Source organism: Falco rusticolus, chromosome 1, assembly GCF_015220075.1.
Source record: "Falco rusticolus isolate bFalRus1 chromosome 1, bFalRus1.pri, whole genome shotgun sequence".
NCBI classification, from domain to species: Eukaryota; Metazoa; Chordata; class Aves; order Falconiformes; family Falconidae; genus Falco; species Falco rusticolus.
In genome coordinates, this window is record NC_051187.1 from 8,019,147 (window position 1) to 8,033,719 (window position 14,573).

General features: G+C 48.5%; 2 protein-coding genes across 8 annotated transcripts in view; one reads left to right on the plus strand and one right to left on the minus strand.

The window, feature by feature from the left end:
* MYO15B (myosin XVB) overlaps nt 1-2,082 on the plus strand; it is a 38,503-nt gene extending 36,421 nt beyond the window's left edge. For both annotated transcript variants that reach the window (XM_037412076.1, XM_037412066.1), the window contains 3 exons: nt 167-300; nt 736-876; nt 1,129-2,082. In XM_037412076.1, coding sequence (XP_037267973.1) covers nt 167-300; nt 736-876; nt 1,129-1,188 — 335 coding nt within the window. In that variant the 3' untranslated portion in view covers nt 1,189-2,082. The remainder of the gene's footprint in view (nt 1-166; nt 301-735; nt 877-1,128) is intronic.
* Nucleotides 2,083-3,070: 988 nt separating this feature from the next.
* RECQL5 (RecQ like helicase 5) overlaps nt 3,071-14,573 on the minus strand; it is a 39,767-nt gene continuing 28,264 nt past the window's right edge. For 3 of the 6 annotated variants that reach the window (XM_037408266.1, XM_037408274.1, XM_037408293.1), the window contains 12 exons: nt 11,919-12,146; nt 10,346-10,445; nt 9,841-9,877; nt 8,994-9,052; nt 8,773-8,849; nt 8,195-8,288; nt 7,583-7,723; nt 6,439-7,118; nt 6,161-6,239; nt 5,030-5,281; nt 4,441-4,513; nt 3,071-4,337 (listed from right to left, as the gene is read on the minus strand). In XM_037408266.1, the coding sequence (XP_037264163.1) occupies nt 4,216-4,337; nt 4,441-4,513; nt 5,030-5,281; nt 6,161-6,239; nt 6,439-7,118; nt 7,583-7,723; nt 8,195-8,288; nt 8,773-8,849; nt 8,994-9,052; nt 9,841-9,877; nt 10,346-10,445; nt 11,919-12,146 (1,942 nt within the window). In that variant the 3' untranslated portion in view covers nt 3,071-4,215. Of the gene's footprint in view, nt 4,338-4,440; nt 4,514-5,029; nt 5,282-6,160; nt 6,240-6,438; nt 7,119-7,582; nt 7,724-8,194; nt 8,335-8,772; nt 8,850-8,993; nt 9,053-9,840; nt 9,878-10,345; nt 10,446-11,918; nt 12,147-14,573 lie in introns of those variants that run through there. The other 3 variants (XM_037408288.1, XM_037408282.1, XR_005107524.1) reach the window with 3 other exon arrangements.

The window sequence follows — 14,573 nt, forward strand, 5'->3', positions numbered from 1 at the left end:
GACTGCTGAGAATTGAGCCGGGGGCGGGGGAGGGAGAACTTGTCAATCTTACTGTTTCGTGTAGAAAAGCTTGGGAACTCTTGCAGCTTTTGACCACCTTAGGTTGGTGCAGTGGATCGCTGGCTGGAAGCTGCTGCCTGAAAAGCCACCTTTTGCTTCCTTACAGAGCATGTGATGAAATTGCCTTTCTTTGGCTACAACATCTACTTTGTAAAGAGAGTCAGCGATGACACAATCCCTGTGCCCTGTTTCTTTGGCGTGAATAAAGAAGAGATCATTGTGGTGGATGGCACCACCCAGGTATGCCAGACAATTCCTCCCTAGAGTCTGGAGCCCTGATGTCTGTCAGATATTAACTTTGACTTTTAGAACTTGTGCAGGAAGAGACTGCATTTACCTGCGTCACAGCCACTCAAACAACAGCCCTAGCCCAAAGCAAGTGACACGAGCAGTACAACAGTTAGTACTGCTGTGTGCTCTTTTCTCAGTCCAGTGATCATGGTGAGCAGTAAAGCGAAGTGCAGGTCGCATTCCCGTTTGCCCAGTCTTGCTGGAGTTCTAGGGACATGCTGTCAGCAGGAGCCTGCCCCGTGTTCTGTACACACGGCCGTGCGTCCCAGGCCTTGTCTCGACTTTCAACAGGCTCTTGAGGTGAATCCTCCTTGGTGAGAATCAGATGGCTTTATCTGCAAGGACCGCACCAGAAAGCGTTTTGTGGCTTTTCTCCTTATACAGGCAGTCTCCTGCGTCATTCCGTTGAAGGAGCTGCAGAAGATGCGAACGCTGCAGCCTGTCTCTGACGGTGGGCTTCCCGGCATAGAACTGAACTACGGCTCGGCTGCCAGCCCCAAGGCCATGTGGCTTGAACTGTCACAGGTGAGACCAGCGTGGACCCACAGGTTCCCCCAGCAGTTCAGAAATTGCCCTCAACCACCCAGCTGAGCCTCTGCTAACAGACAGTGCTACTGCTCTCTCGTCCCAGAGCACTGCATTTCCTGGGCCCCAAAGTGCAGATTCGTCCCAGCATGCACCCAATAATTATGGAAAGCGATTTATGGGAATATTTAATGATGAGAAGCAGCCATTTCTGGGGCAGAGAATGACTGATGTGGATTTGTGTTTTGACAGGCTAAAGAAATGTACCACACGATTGTTGTCATCCTGGATAGAAGAGAGTTGCAGCACTAGAGCCTGGGAGGAGGAGAAAGACCAAGTGAAATGGCGCTGTCCTCCCTTCCTTGGGCTTGTTCAGTGCTCCCTGCCCCGTCTTCTGGAGAGGACTCTCCCGAAAGACACCCCTGACGTCAGGCAGTTGCTGTAAGACTGCCACCGCAGTGTGTGCTGCTGGCCTGGCCCGTGATCGCTCCCCTGCATGACCTGCCCCTCAGTCCCCCAGTGCTATTCCATGACCCAACGCATGCCGTGGCTAACGCCACCAGACACGCTTTCCACACCGTGGCTTTTTCCCCAGCCTGTTCCAACACAGAGCAGCTGAACAGGTGCAAGTGACTGCTTTAGGCTATGCAGTGTGGGACTCCTCTCTGCTTTTTTTGATTAACACAAGCGGAGACTGATGCTTGCTGGGGATGCGTGTATGACAGTGCACAGCTGAGGCTACGAAATGACTGCACTGGCTGCTGCTGTGTTCCGTGGTGAGCTGCTTCTCTGTATTGCTATGCAAGAGGCCCTATAGCAGGATCGATGAAGCAGGAGCTTGTAGAAAGCATCTTAATTGCAAAGCAGATCAGTGTTAATATAGTTAACACATGCTGGGGTACAGATTGAGCTGCAATGGTAAGAAAGTGCACTGTTAACTTGATTTTTTATTTCTTACTGACATAATTATATGCATGTGTTTCCCTGTACTATAAAGAAGTCAATCATGTCCGTGCAGCTGTCACACAAACGATGGCTCCATGCCCATGGAGGAAGCGTATTTAAATGGAACTTGTATTACAGCAGGGGAGAGTATCCTGGCTTGTACAAAAATGCTAATTTATTTTTAGTGCTACAGCTACCCACCGAACTGAAAAGTATCTGCATTTTAGGAGACTGCAATAAAATAATCCTGCAGAGATGGCTTGAAGCTCTGACATGACAGGTACTGGTTTACATCTAACGCGAGAAGACTGACCCGCAGGCAGCTGGCAGAGCTTGCGGAACAGGTTGTCACTGCTGGCGGGGAAGGGGACAGATCGGCGGGTGCTCAGTGCGAGCCGTGATGCCCAGCCAGCTTCCTGCCGGTCGGCTGATGCCAGCAGTAACTGCAGCATCTGCCCTGTCAGGAACTTCCCTTCACGTACTGTTTGCTGCAGCCTGTGGAGTCTAGAAACACGTTCCACCCCCTCCTCCCTTCAGCAGTGCTACTGCAAGGCTATGTAAGGCACCACAGCACCGTGACAGACTTTCTTTCATGAAGTTTTCTTACAAGAATAATGATGATAGCTGGAGGTTAACTTACCCTTCTTCCCCTTCTCTTTTGCTGAGCTTTTGCTGCCTTACATAGATGCAGAACTCACCTGGTTAGACATGCCCCACAGTGTGAGGAAACACAACCCCGTGCCCTCACCAGCCTTTTGGGAGCCCCCTGAGTTACAAGGTAAACAAAGTGTTTCTGAGTTCACCCAGGCAGCAGCTGAACTCCAGAAGCACTGAGCTCTGGACAGACAGTGACCCCACTGAAGAGGCTGATGGAACAGGAGTTTTAATGGGAAGGGAAAACAGAAGCCAGCCAGCAACAGCTGAAAAAGACTTCTATTGCGTAAAAGGCTTCTGGTAGGGCCCTTTGTCCTTCGGTGAGCAGAGCAAGCTGAAGATCTAAGTCACTTTGGAGTTAAGTGTTTCCAGGTTCTCCTTCTGGTTCCACCTGGAGAAGGCCTGCAGCTTAAAGGGCCGGAGGCATCTGCTGGCCCATGCTTCCCCTCCACCCCATCCCAGGGTTCCATTTCTTAGCTGTCTGTTCAGATAAGAAAAGAGCTTTTATGTCTGTGTTCCCAGTGACAGAGTCTTAATGTGTCTAAGGCCAGTTTGCATGACTGAGTGGTAAGAAAAAGCTTCCAGGAAGAGGCCATAGCAGCTACAACATCGTTTTATTGTCAGTTCCGCACATACTCTTCAGTACATTTAAAAAAAAAAAAATACATCTGTTGAGTACAGTGATCCAAAAGCCTGTTTGATGGCCTCTCAGGCTGCAGATTCCTCTAGCAGCGGCAGTGCCTGAGGCCACCAGCCTCCATGGCATGGAACAAAGGCAGAACCCAACAGAAACCCACCACAAAGGACTCCTTCCAGGGAGCTGGGTTATTTCAAGCCCGCTGATACCCCAGGGTTCAGGTCCTTACATAAATATAGCAGCAGAGGCACCACAGCGGCAATCTGAGGGCCACAGCAGTACCTTAACCAGCTGTAACAGCAGCGTTGCCCTCCTATTGCAGACTGTGGGCGAGGCACAGGAAGCAGATATGGCTTTAGGGGTTACAAGCAAATGCTGGAAAAGTGTTGGCAACCTCGGTGCCACTATTGGAGAGATTAATACTGAAAAAGCATCACCGCCTAAGTTAAAGGGCAGGCAGAACTGGACAAAGTTAAAAAAAAAAGTTCACATTAAAAGAAAAAGCGTCTGAGTTTCTCCACCTTCAGAAAGTAGGCACTGCCCGCATGGTAAAACCAAAACGCTCCCCTCCTGCCCTTCAAGGGAAAACATTCCATCCAGGAACTCAACCATCAAGTTTGTCATTGGCAGCCCTGAGCAAAGCATGTGAACTTGTAGCATAAGGCTTCTATTGGTAACACTGAAATAAAAACTAAGAGACGGGGGAGCAAGGGGAGGAGCCATCTAGGAAGCAAGGTGCCGTCCCAAAGCAGAGTCCCAGTGGGGAAGTCTGAGCCCCTCCCCGACTGCTGCCGGGAGCAGAGGCTGGAGGTGCTGCAGATCGCCTGAAGCAGCAGCCCCTAACCCACGCAGCAGATGCAGCCGTCACACCTCTTGGCAAGAGGTACCAGAGGGCTTCGGTGCGCCAGTTATGGGAGAAACTCCGTAAGTTCACAGAAACTGGTGTCCTGGAAGTATGCGCCACTAATGACAGAAGTGAGCAAAACTGCAGTGGGAAAAGAGAGCTCGCTTCTGCAGTTCCACAAACCTCTCCCTGGCTGAGTTCTTCAGGATCCCTTGGTCTCACTGCTGGAGGAAGGAAGACGGCCAACACGACGCCGGGATCAGCTCTCTGAGCTCTGCCGCTCCTGCCAGTCTCTCTCACTCTCACACCTGACCCTCGTTTTGAAAAACTCTTTGATGAGTCTCTGTGCTTCCTCCTTCACTGCAAGAGAGGAAGCACCACCTTTGAGATGACGCTTAAGACACCTGCCCCCTTTAAAGCCATCGATCCATTCAGCAGCGACAGGACCCAAGATCCCTGGCGCTCTCCCCAGCTGCCAACTCACCAGTCTTGCGGGCAGGGTTCTGCTCTTCGGTCAGTAAGTGAGACAGGTGCCGAGCAAAGCCCTTAAACAGATCCTGCAGGGTTGGGGAAGACAAAGAGCAGAACGCAGACATCGGTTACCTCACCAGGCTGTTTCCACGTTTGTCTTGCCCCTAGCGCAGGCTGGCTGTACCACACACCATAGATTTAGACTACAGGAGTGTTGCAAACCTGCAAATACACCTGACCCGGCAGTGCTGGAGAAGCACACGCACACACACGCTGCCTTGCGGAACACATCGGCTACACCAGAACTGAACCTGATCTGTTGCCACTCCACAGGTGGGAGTTCTTAAAAACATGCTGGAGTTTATGGTGAAAAAACGAACAATCACAAACAAGCAAGGAACCAACACGGTACCACTCTCCACCACACACAAACCCTTTCTGGGGAGAGGCGAGTCCCTGCACCGAGGGTCACTGAAACAGCACGTACCAAGCCGTGACTTGGAAATTAAATGTATCCAGATGATCTTCCCCTTCTCCCATCCCCGGATCACCAGGGAGACGCAGTCTCCTTCTGCTAAAGAGGGTCTTGAGCTGTGCCCTACCTTGGAAGCAAATTTGCCACCCTTGTAGAATGGGGTCAAATATTTGACAACGATGTCTGCTGTCTCTTTGAGGGACACGCCTTTGGTCACTGGCTGCACAGTCTTGCTGGTTCCTTCCTTATTGCACTCCGATAAGTTCGGATCAAAAGTCACCTTCTTCTTTGTTGGACCAACACTTTTGCTGTCTGGCTGAGACAGAATGGAAGATTTTGCCACTGTCCGTAGCCGCTTTGCTGCGGGACTTTCCATATCCTGGAGATGGGACAGAAGAAAACCAAACCCACCAATTCCTGTGGCAGCGTGACACTTCCAAGCAGCCACCCCCTTCTGAGAACATGAATCTTTGCAGCATCCTGCAGGCTCTCCCTGGAGCGAATACCTTGCAGGAATCCACGTAACCCGTTTTACTGTGCAGATATAATACACTATTTCTCACACAAAGGCACTTTGAGGAAAACCCTTTAAGACTACCCCACTGAGAATTACCCCGTGCTCTTATTGGGGCAGCTAATTGCTAGACCCCGTCCTATACAGGAAAAGCTGACAGGAAAAGATTTCCCAGGATATCTGCTGAGAATACGCCCCTTGGGAAGAACCAACCACTTGAGGAGTGCCACACTCTTGTGCAATTTGAGAGAACAAGGAGACTACACTGTTCAGTAGAGGCAGTTACCAGCAGTCTCAGATGCCAAATGCAGAAACAGAGACCGAATGGCAAGGAAGGCTGTGAGCACGGCTCTTTCTGAGTGCTCCTGTGTGTCACTGGGCTGGGGTTGCTCCCTTGGCCTGAGAAAGCAACTTGCTAATTATAGGTAGTTACAGATCTGCAGGGGGTGGAGAGACTCATTCCAGGCAGGTCATCAGCAAGGGTACGGTCACACGTGTTGCAGAGAAGAGGAAACAAAGCAGCGCGGAGGGGAAGCTTTCCGCTGCAGCCGGAGCTGCTGGCGCTGGCCCAGTGGGCGGCAGGCGGACACCAGCAGTGCAATGCACCTGCGGTTCTCCTCTCTGCTGCAACGGCAGCTGGGCCCTCCCCAGATAAATAACACCGTCAGGGTGTAGTTCAGACCAGAGAGAAACGCGGCACAAGACGAGCAGAATAGAGGAAATTAGCATCCACTGAAGTCTTACCTCATCTGGTCCTGGTCGCTTCCCACACTCGCCTTCCCCAGCAACAGTTAGCTCAGTTTCTGTGACATTTTCGGCAAAACTAGTGGGAAGAGCAGAGAGAAGGCCACTCTTAATCGTTCTACAGCGAAGATACTGTCAGTGGCCATGAGACTCAATGTGGTAAAGCCCGAGTCTGCCTCACCAGCCTAGAAATCTAATACGGATTCCCGGACAAGGCTGGTGCGACTCTGCAGCTCATTAACAGGGTAACACAGGGAGCAGAGAGATAGAGATTTTACCTGGATTTTACATCAATTTCCTCTTGAAGGAGTTCAGATTCAGCAGCCCGCTGGGTCTCAAAATCCTCCTCTCTCTCAGTCAGTGTTACTTCTGTCTCTCCCAGTTCTTCATTCTCTCCCTGGGACTGTCCAATCACATCTCCTCCAAAGACATCTTTGTTTTCCTGAGGTGTTGGTTTCTCTTGACACACGCTTTGAGAAGAAACCTGAGGTAGTGTGCTGGCAGAACAACCATCTTCCTTTGCTGAGCTGCAACTTTTGGCTTTAGACCCACCTTTGGGGAGGGAGAAGAATTTGGAAATATCCTGTGATTCTTTTTTAGCTGCTTCTGCGAGCATTTGCTGCTTCTTGCTAGGTTTGGACTTCTTTGCAGGGCCCTCCCCAAGGGCAGCTTTTGTGTCTGTGTCCGGACTGGGTTGCTGTCCTTTCTTTTCAGGAAGGAGCACTTCTGCCCCAGCACTCTCATACATTGCTTTGGTTGCTATTTCTTTCTTCTGGAGAACAGCATTTCTGGTGTCCAGTTCCAGACTCCAGTTGCTGTTGTCTTGCCGACTTGCACAATCTCCTTCTTTTTTGACAGGGTTTGCATCAGTCCCCTCCTGGACCTTCAGCAGTTCTGAAGCTGTCTGGAACAAGCTGGATTTCTTTGGAAATCCTGCTCCCACACGCTTTGGTTTGAACTAGGGAGAAAGGAAGAAGAAACTTTGGATGTAAAAGCATTAAGGAAACCCTGTGTGCAGAACCCTGAAAGGAGCTCAGTTTCTGTACACAATACACCAGTGTGTACAGCCATAAGCTGGGGAAGGTTCTAAATGTGACTTATCATCATAATCATTAACCGAGACATCAGAGAAATGGATTAGGTTAAAGTCATAGGCCTGCAGTAAGGAAACAGACAGCATCCCTGGTTAGAGCAAAATGAGAAAAACTTACTTAACTTATGGCCTGCACACAAATTATAATCACTAACAGGAACCAGCATGACTAGTTGATCTCACTCCAGAAACAAACAACAGACAGGAAAAGCGACTACAATAGAAATATACAGCTATGGCCACAGAAGGAACCTAAAATAAAATTATAAAAAAGCAGACAGACAAAGCACACCATTCCCTCCTTGTCTATCCCATCTGTACCTACTCACCGAGTAAACCTGGGACGCAGGGAGGAAATCCTCTTCTGCTGGAGGCCCAGATTTTGTTTCCAAGCTGCTATTGCCACCAGTTCCAGACCCAAAGAATGAGAACAACTCTCCTTGTTTTGAGGCTTTGTTGATTTCTGCTACCTGAAAAGAGAACAGAAAGAGTCTCTAGTGGCCAGAGATCTTGATGCATTCCTGCCTTTGTACGTACTAAAAGCCATAGAGGCAAAATAAATGCCTCCCCTGGAGAGACACCTATCTCAAGAACAGAAACATCTTCAGAGAGACTTATGGCAATCAGCTAACCTAAACCAAGGCTTCTCCATTGTCAGCAACAGTCTGAGGAACTCCCAATTCCCTTCATTGCTAGACTAGAAGATAACTGGATAAGCTTGCACTGCTATGTAGGTTTCCGGAGCCTGTAAAGCCAACAAAGATGTGAAACCAACGTGATTCTGAGCCCTCCAGGAAACAAAATCAAGACGAAAGATTTGGAAGACATCCAAGGCAAAGCAGAGCTTCTCCTTCATCTTTCCCACACAAACTTTACCCTGTTTGCCCTTAAGCTGAGGCCACACCGCGTTCAGGGGAACAGCAGCAGACGCATGGCCCTACCTTCTTTAGCACAGTTGCCTTGTAGGAGTTGGCCATTTTACTGGTTCGGAAAGCTTCATACTCCAGTTCCACAGCACAGGCGTGAGGGTCTGACCTGTAACACAGGCTGGGGTGATTTCTGGCAAGACACACTTCTAGATCTGCAAAGGGAACACTAATGCTTAAGCATCTCTCACAAAGTACAAAATTCCCTCCCTCCGGTGCGAGAAGAAGTGATAACTTCCAAGGAAGTCCCAAGGGATGCAGCAAGGAATTGCTGGTGAATGGAAAGGGTGGTGGAAACAAAGTTTTAAAACGAAGTCTCAGTGTCCGCTTGCCCAGCTTGAGAAGTACACTATCCCCATCTCGTGGGACAGGGAAGAATTGCGACTCCTACCATCCAGCTGATTTAGCAGAATCGAGACAGGAATCCTCATTATCTGATCCTGAACATCACTACGAGAAGGATGCGGTTAAGCAAAACCACATCCTCGGGCCAGATAACTTAAAAAGGTAATGAGAGTGGTAACGCTGCTCAGGGAAGCTTAGGCCCTGTGTTAAGGGACTCGGTATGTTACCCCTTTTCTCTCATCTCATACCCTTTTCCTCCTCCTGCTGGAACCTTTTGATTGGTGCTCAAAGCTTCTTCCAGCATCTTCAAGCAGTGTTCCCGTCCCTAGGAAACATGGGATACAGAATGCTCTACAGAGGTCACAGTGCCCCTTGGACTTCCATCCCTGAAGGAGTAAGAACAGGGCAGGCAGAATCTTTGTTGTTCTTTGCAAGTCAACAAGATTGATGGTTAACCAGCCTCTCCTACCTTCACGGTGAGCTTAGAGATTCTCCTGCTGAAGGCATCCTTCAAGGGACAGTCTGCACCTACCACAAAAGAGGCATTTATTTGGAAAAGGCGTCATAGCAGGGCTGGGGCTCCTGGAAACATCCCAACTGTCACTGGCAGGGTTGCCAGTCCAGTACTGCTCGGCATGCTCCTCCCTGCACAGTCAACCCCCAGCACCACTGCAGTCACCCTTTAACCCGGAGAAATTAAACTCCAAAAGAGTAGGCAGAAGCCACAGTGAGATTTTTCTTTCTGGATGAGAACATCTACTTTGCCACTTCATGGCTAACAGCTTTCCAAAACCTCCCCACCTCAGGAAACCCTTTTTCAAGGAATCCCGGCTCTTTGAAAACTCAACTCTTTTCCCCTCCCCACAATACCAACCAAAAAAAGAGAAGAGGCTGAACAGAGTAACATGACCTACCAGGTGTTCTTTTACAACAGCGTAAGAACTATGTTGCTAGACAGGGCCCCAGTTAGTACAGTTACAAATGGCAAAGTTTTTCAGCAGTTTCCTTACGGCCCAATTGAATACTGCTGCCTAAGCACCGCAGAAGCAGCTTACAAAGTCAGGTTAGACAGAGTTTTCCTTCTCTTTTGCTTATTTGGACAAGCTGTTCAGAAAGGTGCATTCCATATCTTCACCCCAACCAAAGCTAAGCTCTGATCCATCTCCTCCAGCGAAGCCTTCACAGCCAAAAGTCTAACCTCTGTGCCTAGGGACTGACACCTCCAGTGTTGATGCTACATAAATTACATGCAGCTGCAAAATGCAAGACTTTTTTCTCCCAAAGAAAACCCACTATAAATCAAAGGAGATATTTACTTGGAGGAACAAAATCTTCCTTTTCTGGTTCTTTGCCCTGGAATAAAACAAAGATCAGTCAGACATTTCCATTCCTGCAACACACATGCTGGTCTAGAAGCATAAAAGACGCATTTTATACCCCTGCTCCAAGGAAAATTAATGCTGAAGTTACAAAGGTACTGAAAAGGCACCAAAATACAGGTAACGAGACAAAGAATGAGAATCAAAGTCCAAAGTTCACTTTGCTATAGGGATATGCAAGAGAAGCTGAATGGGGAAATCTGGTTTTATTAATATCAGAGGTATTAAAGACAACAGGATCCTCTTGATTAGCGTTTCTTCATATTATAGGACTGGCCCAGAATATGGAGAAAACAGCAAAAGCAGAGGTGCAAGAAGTAAGAAACAGAACGAGCAACAGCAAGATGCAATAATTTACTTCCACTAATGCCAGGAAGCCTTTATGTCTGTAAGGCAAGCACACAGCAATCTGTGAATGTCTCGCAAAGGGACACCAACTCACCTTGCGCAGACTCATCTGCTTTCTGTAGAAGTTGTTCCATTCCCGTTTCCGATTCTCTTCATCTGCTTCATCCCCATTCCCACTGCTTTCTTCATTATACCTGGAGAAGGCGGGAAAACAAGAAGAACAAACAATTCTGTAGCTGCAGCATTAACTGGGGGACAAGCTTTGGAGAGCCTAGGTTCTCCCAGTATTTACAAAGATGATGTATTTCACATCCTTTCTGAACAATTCTCAGCTTTTAGTTTCACTACCATCCCTCAACCGGAACAGTAGTGGGTGTCGTCCAAAAATTCACGGGATTTGTTAATCCCATGAACTACTAAACAGCAGCACGAACTAGTAGCACATAAGTAGTGCTCAGAGAACAGAGGGCTCCATTTCAGGAGCTCTGCCTGATTCTCCCATGAGACTGAGGACTCACTGCCTTACATCAGGTACCCCATCTGTCAGTCACTGCTGCTGGGTACTACTGGAGCAGAGACGGCAGAAAGGACAAAGCGTCCGTTCCTCAGACACTGTTGTATTAAATGAAAACCTCATCACTAACACGCTGACAGGCAGCAGCTGATTCTTGCCAGATGTAGCCCAAGAGCTTAGTGCCTTCCACAGCTGCCACAGCCCAAACTGACAGGTATTACAAATCAGAGCTTTAAGGCTGTTGACCATGACAATGTCCAAGCCAAAGCTACAATCCAGTCAGGTTCAATAAATCAAGTGGCAGTGTGCTGTACATCAGCATTGGCCGCGTCTTTTCAGGTCCTGAGATCAAACACGGGCTGAGGTCACAAGGACGCCAGTTTCCTGACTCGGCTGGACTTGCCTGCAGAGCAAAGCTTCCAGTCTCAAGCTGTTTAAGGTAAAGCAGAGGGCTAGGCCAGCCGACAGCTCTGTGCATCCTGACAGCTTCACGGGCAGGGCAGAGCGCGAAACCTGCGCCCAGACAGAGCTGCACGGTTGCTACAGCTCAGCCAGAGGACAAGGAAGAAGAGAAGTTGCCATCTCCACACTGCTAGGCGTCGTACAGAATTAATCATGTTTCCCACTGCACATCTTCCTTTTGCTGTCAGCCCGATAGGGAAACACTAAACTTTAGCAATCTGCAGCAGCAGCTGACACTGGCACTCCATTACATCCTCTGTGATGACTAAGTCCTGTCAGTGGCCCCCCAGCCTGTTGGCCCACAGACAGCCACGCTAACGCAGGAATGATCTGTGGACAATGTCATACTGTGCTGTCACTTGGTCTCAATTTAAACATTTTTGACCCTTGTGACTGTGAACAGGCTGAGCCCCGCTTACTGCTTCCAAAAAACTTCAGGCTAGTTTATTGAACCAGCTACATTCTGCAGGGCAATTCTTAGGTCAGTCGAAACAGCTTTTGGCTCTTTGAGACATGAATGTGATCAAGGCTGCCAAAATGTGTGGAAAATGAAATTCCAGCTCCTGCTGCCAGAAGTTACAGGAAAATACCACCACACGTGCTGAAGATAGAGTGGCTGGGCCTGCAGCAGGGAGATGCTCTCTTCTCTCTGGTAGCTTCTATGGGCTGAATTCAAGCTACTAATACAGACCTGCTAAAACCTCTGCAACCTCTTCTCCCGCCTTCATACAGCTCTGGGTCATAGCTATCCCAGGAGGAACCTGTGGGCCCAATGCAGGTTTTGCCCCAGCTGTTGCTGCAGCGCTCCAGTGACTCCAGTTGCCTCTTCACTGCCCCCGGGTTCTTGCAGTAATCGCAGCATTTGTTACAAGGTGGAGTGCCATCACCAAAGTACCTCGCTATGGCAGCATGGCGACATCTAGGAAACAAAAGGGGAAATGATCCGGTAAATATGTTTATAGACAAGAACTCCACACCCCAAACACAAGGTGTCCTTTGATAAAGACTTGAGTCTTTTTTTGCAGAGAATGCCTATTCCAGCAGGATTCACAGGGATTAAGCCCTGGAGCAGAACTGGGGTCTGTTCCTGGCACCTTGCACAAGGTCTCTCTGCCTCCACTTCCCCACATGTAAAACAGAGTGGTGTCAATCTCTTCTGCTAAATGCCTTCTGATCTTTGAGCTCTGCAAAAGGCACAGCGGATGAAATATGCATTGTTGGCCAAATACATTCCACGTCCAAACAGAATGGCTCTAGGAGAAACACATAAAGAGGTCCTGTTGATCGCTACACCTCAGAGTATGTCTGTGTATTTCATACTGGAGAGCTTCTAATTTTATTGTATTTGAAGGTGAAGAAATCCACATTTGAAGAAACAGAAATGTATATTAAGTCACAGAAACAGACCGAGGTCACAAAGGAGCACTCTTCAGATAATACAGCCTGGGTCTCCATCTGCTAACACATGCTTCAGATCAGCAGCCAAAGTTCCAGCAGAGTCCTACATCCCTGAGAACCAGTCCATTTGCTCCCACAGCACTGTACAACCAGTTCTACCAGTCCTAGCAAACTAGCCATGTGAAGATGATTAGATTCTTCCAGGAATCTTCAAAAGATTTCTGGCAGACATCAGTGCTTTTGGGTACGTAAAAGAGTTTGGTGACAGAGATATGCTTGTTAGCAATACAGGCAGGAAGTAATTTCTCTTCTAGAATACTCCCTGACAAACTAGTGAAGACGCTGATTTTGCTAGATAAAGAAGAACCAGGTGGTTACTGTTTTTTCTTTAAGAAAGCAGGCAGAATTTAGAGGCACTTTTTAAAACTGATTTCACAGCAGAGGTGGCAAGTTGTCTTTTTAACTGAAATACTAGATAACACAGAAACACTTACTTCGTCATGCATTTAAGAGATCAAATCCTGCAGCCGAGCAGCAGCAAGAGTTATTTTAAGAGAATTATTTTACTGCAAGGAAGAACAAGTGGAGATTTTTCTCCTTTACCAAGGAGTGCCCTAGCTGGCTTACCAACTTTGTCTGCAAAAAGTGGGTCACAGAGGGGAAAAGTAAGAGAGTGAGCACTTCATTTATTCTTATTATACACACTTTAAGGCATGTCTGAACTTGCCAGAGATCTGACAAATGCAGTTTGCTTCTTAACTTGCGCATGTGTGCGTGTGTCTGGGGGGAACACAACTGTATGTCTACCAAAGCATCACAAACAAACCCTGCAAGGGTCTACAGCAGCAGCGGGCTCACTCATTCCCACGGCCTGCGAGGGTAATTTACTAAAGCAGAACAGCGAGTGAAGCAGCAAAGCAGCAGGTTACAGACTACTGTCGCTACAGCAATGAAATGTGTGTGCCGAAGCGCGAAGGACCTGGCGCTGCTCAGGTAAGGAGGGCTGCAGCAGCCGGAGGTTGCGCTGCACGGTCTAGGGCACTGAAAGCCTAGAGAGGGCTGCTACAAAGCTGGCTTTATATCCCCCTGCAGAGCCACACTGACTCGCTCTCATCTTGCACTCAAAGAGCTCCTTTCACATGGTGGGGAAGGGTGGGGGGACCGGGATGGGGACAACACATTCGATCCCCTTGTCCTGCCTTTCCAAAAGAACTACTGGTGCTGCCTGTCCTGCCAATGCAACGTGACTATAGAAATGTCAGCAAGCTGCAAGTCAGCTTTTTGTTTCCCCAAAAGAAAACAGGCAGGCATTCTCATTAGTCCACGTCTCTTTCTCTCGCACGCACTGATTTGTATTAGAGTTCATCGAGGCGTACAGTAATGGCCAAGCCCTCTCCTCACTCCTACAGCCTGCTCACCAGGCTTGTGCTGGGGAGGGACATCCACACACACCTCTGTCCCCTCATGCAAACCAGAGAGATGCCCCAAGGGAGGGCTTTGATGGAAGCAGAGATCACCTCTGTAGTCACTGGAATTTCGTTCTAGTTTCTAACCAACCAGACTTGCAAAGCCAAGCCCTCTCCTTCCAGCCCCTGTAACTGCCTATACCCTGAAGAGTTACCCAAAACCAGGGCCACAGCCCCACTTCAGCCAGTGGCGCTCGTGAGTTGGGTCATAACGGAAATTCAGTTGCAGAACCAAGATTACAGTCCTGTAATTAAAGTCAGAAGGTCAAAACCAGGTTACCAGTAGGGATGCTGGGGGTAACCACTGGATTAATGATAATGAACACAAGAGATCCTGAAACATAGTTGGTTATGCATTAAAATGTGGTGGGAAAACTTCCCGAGTCATACGAGCACCTGACTAAAGCCCATCAGATGGGGATTTACATAAATTAATGGTAGTCTGTATTATTATACATGTCCTAAAATTACTTCATCTTTTG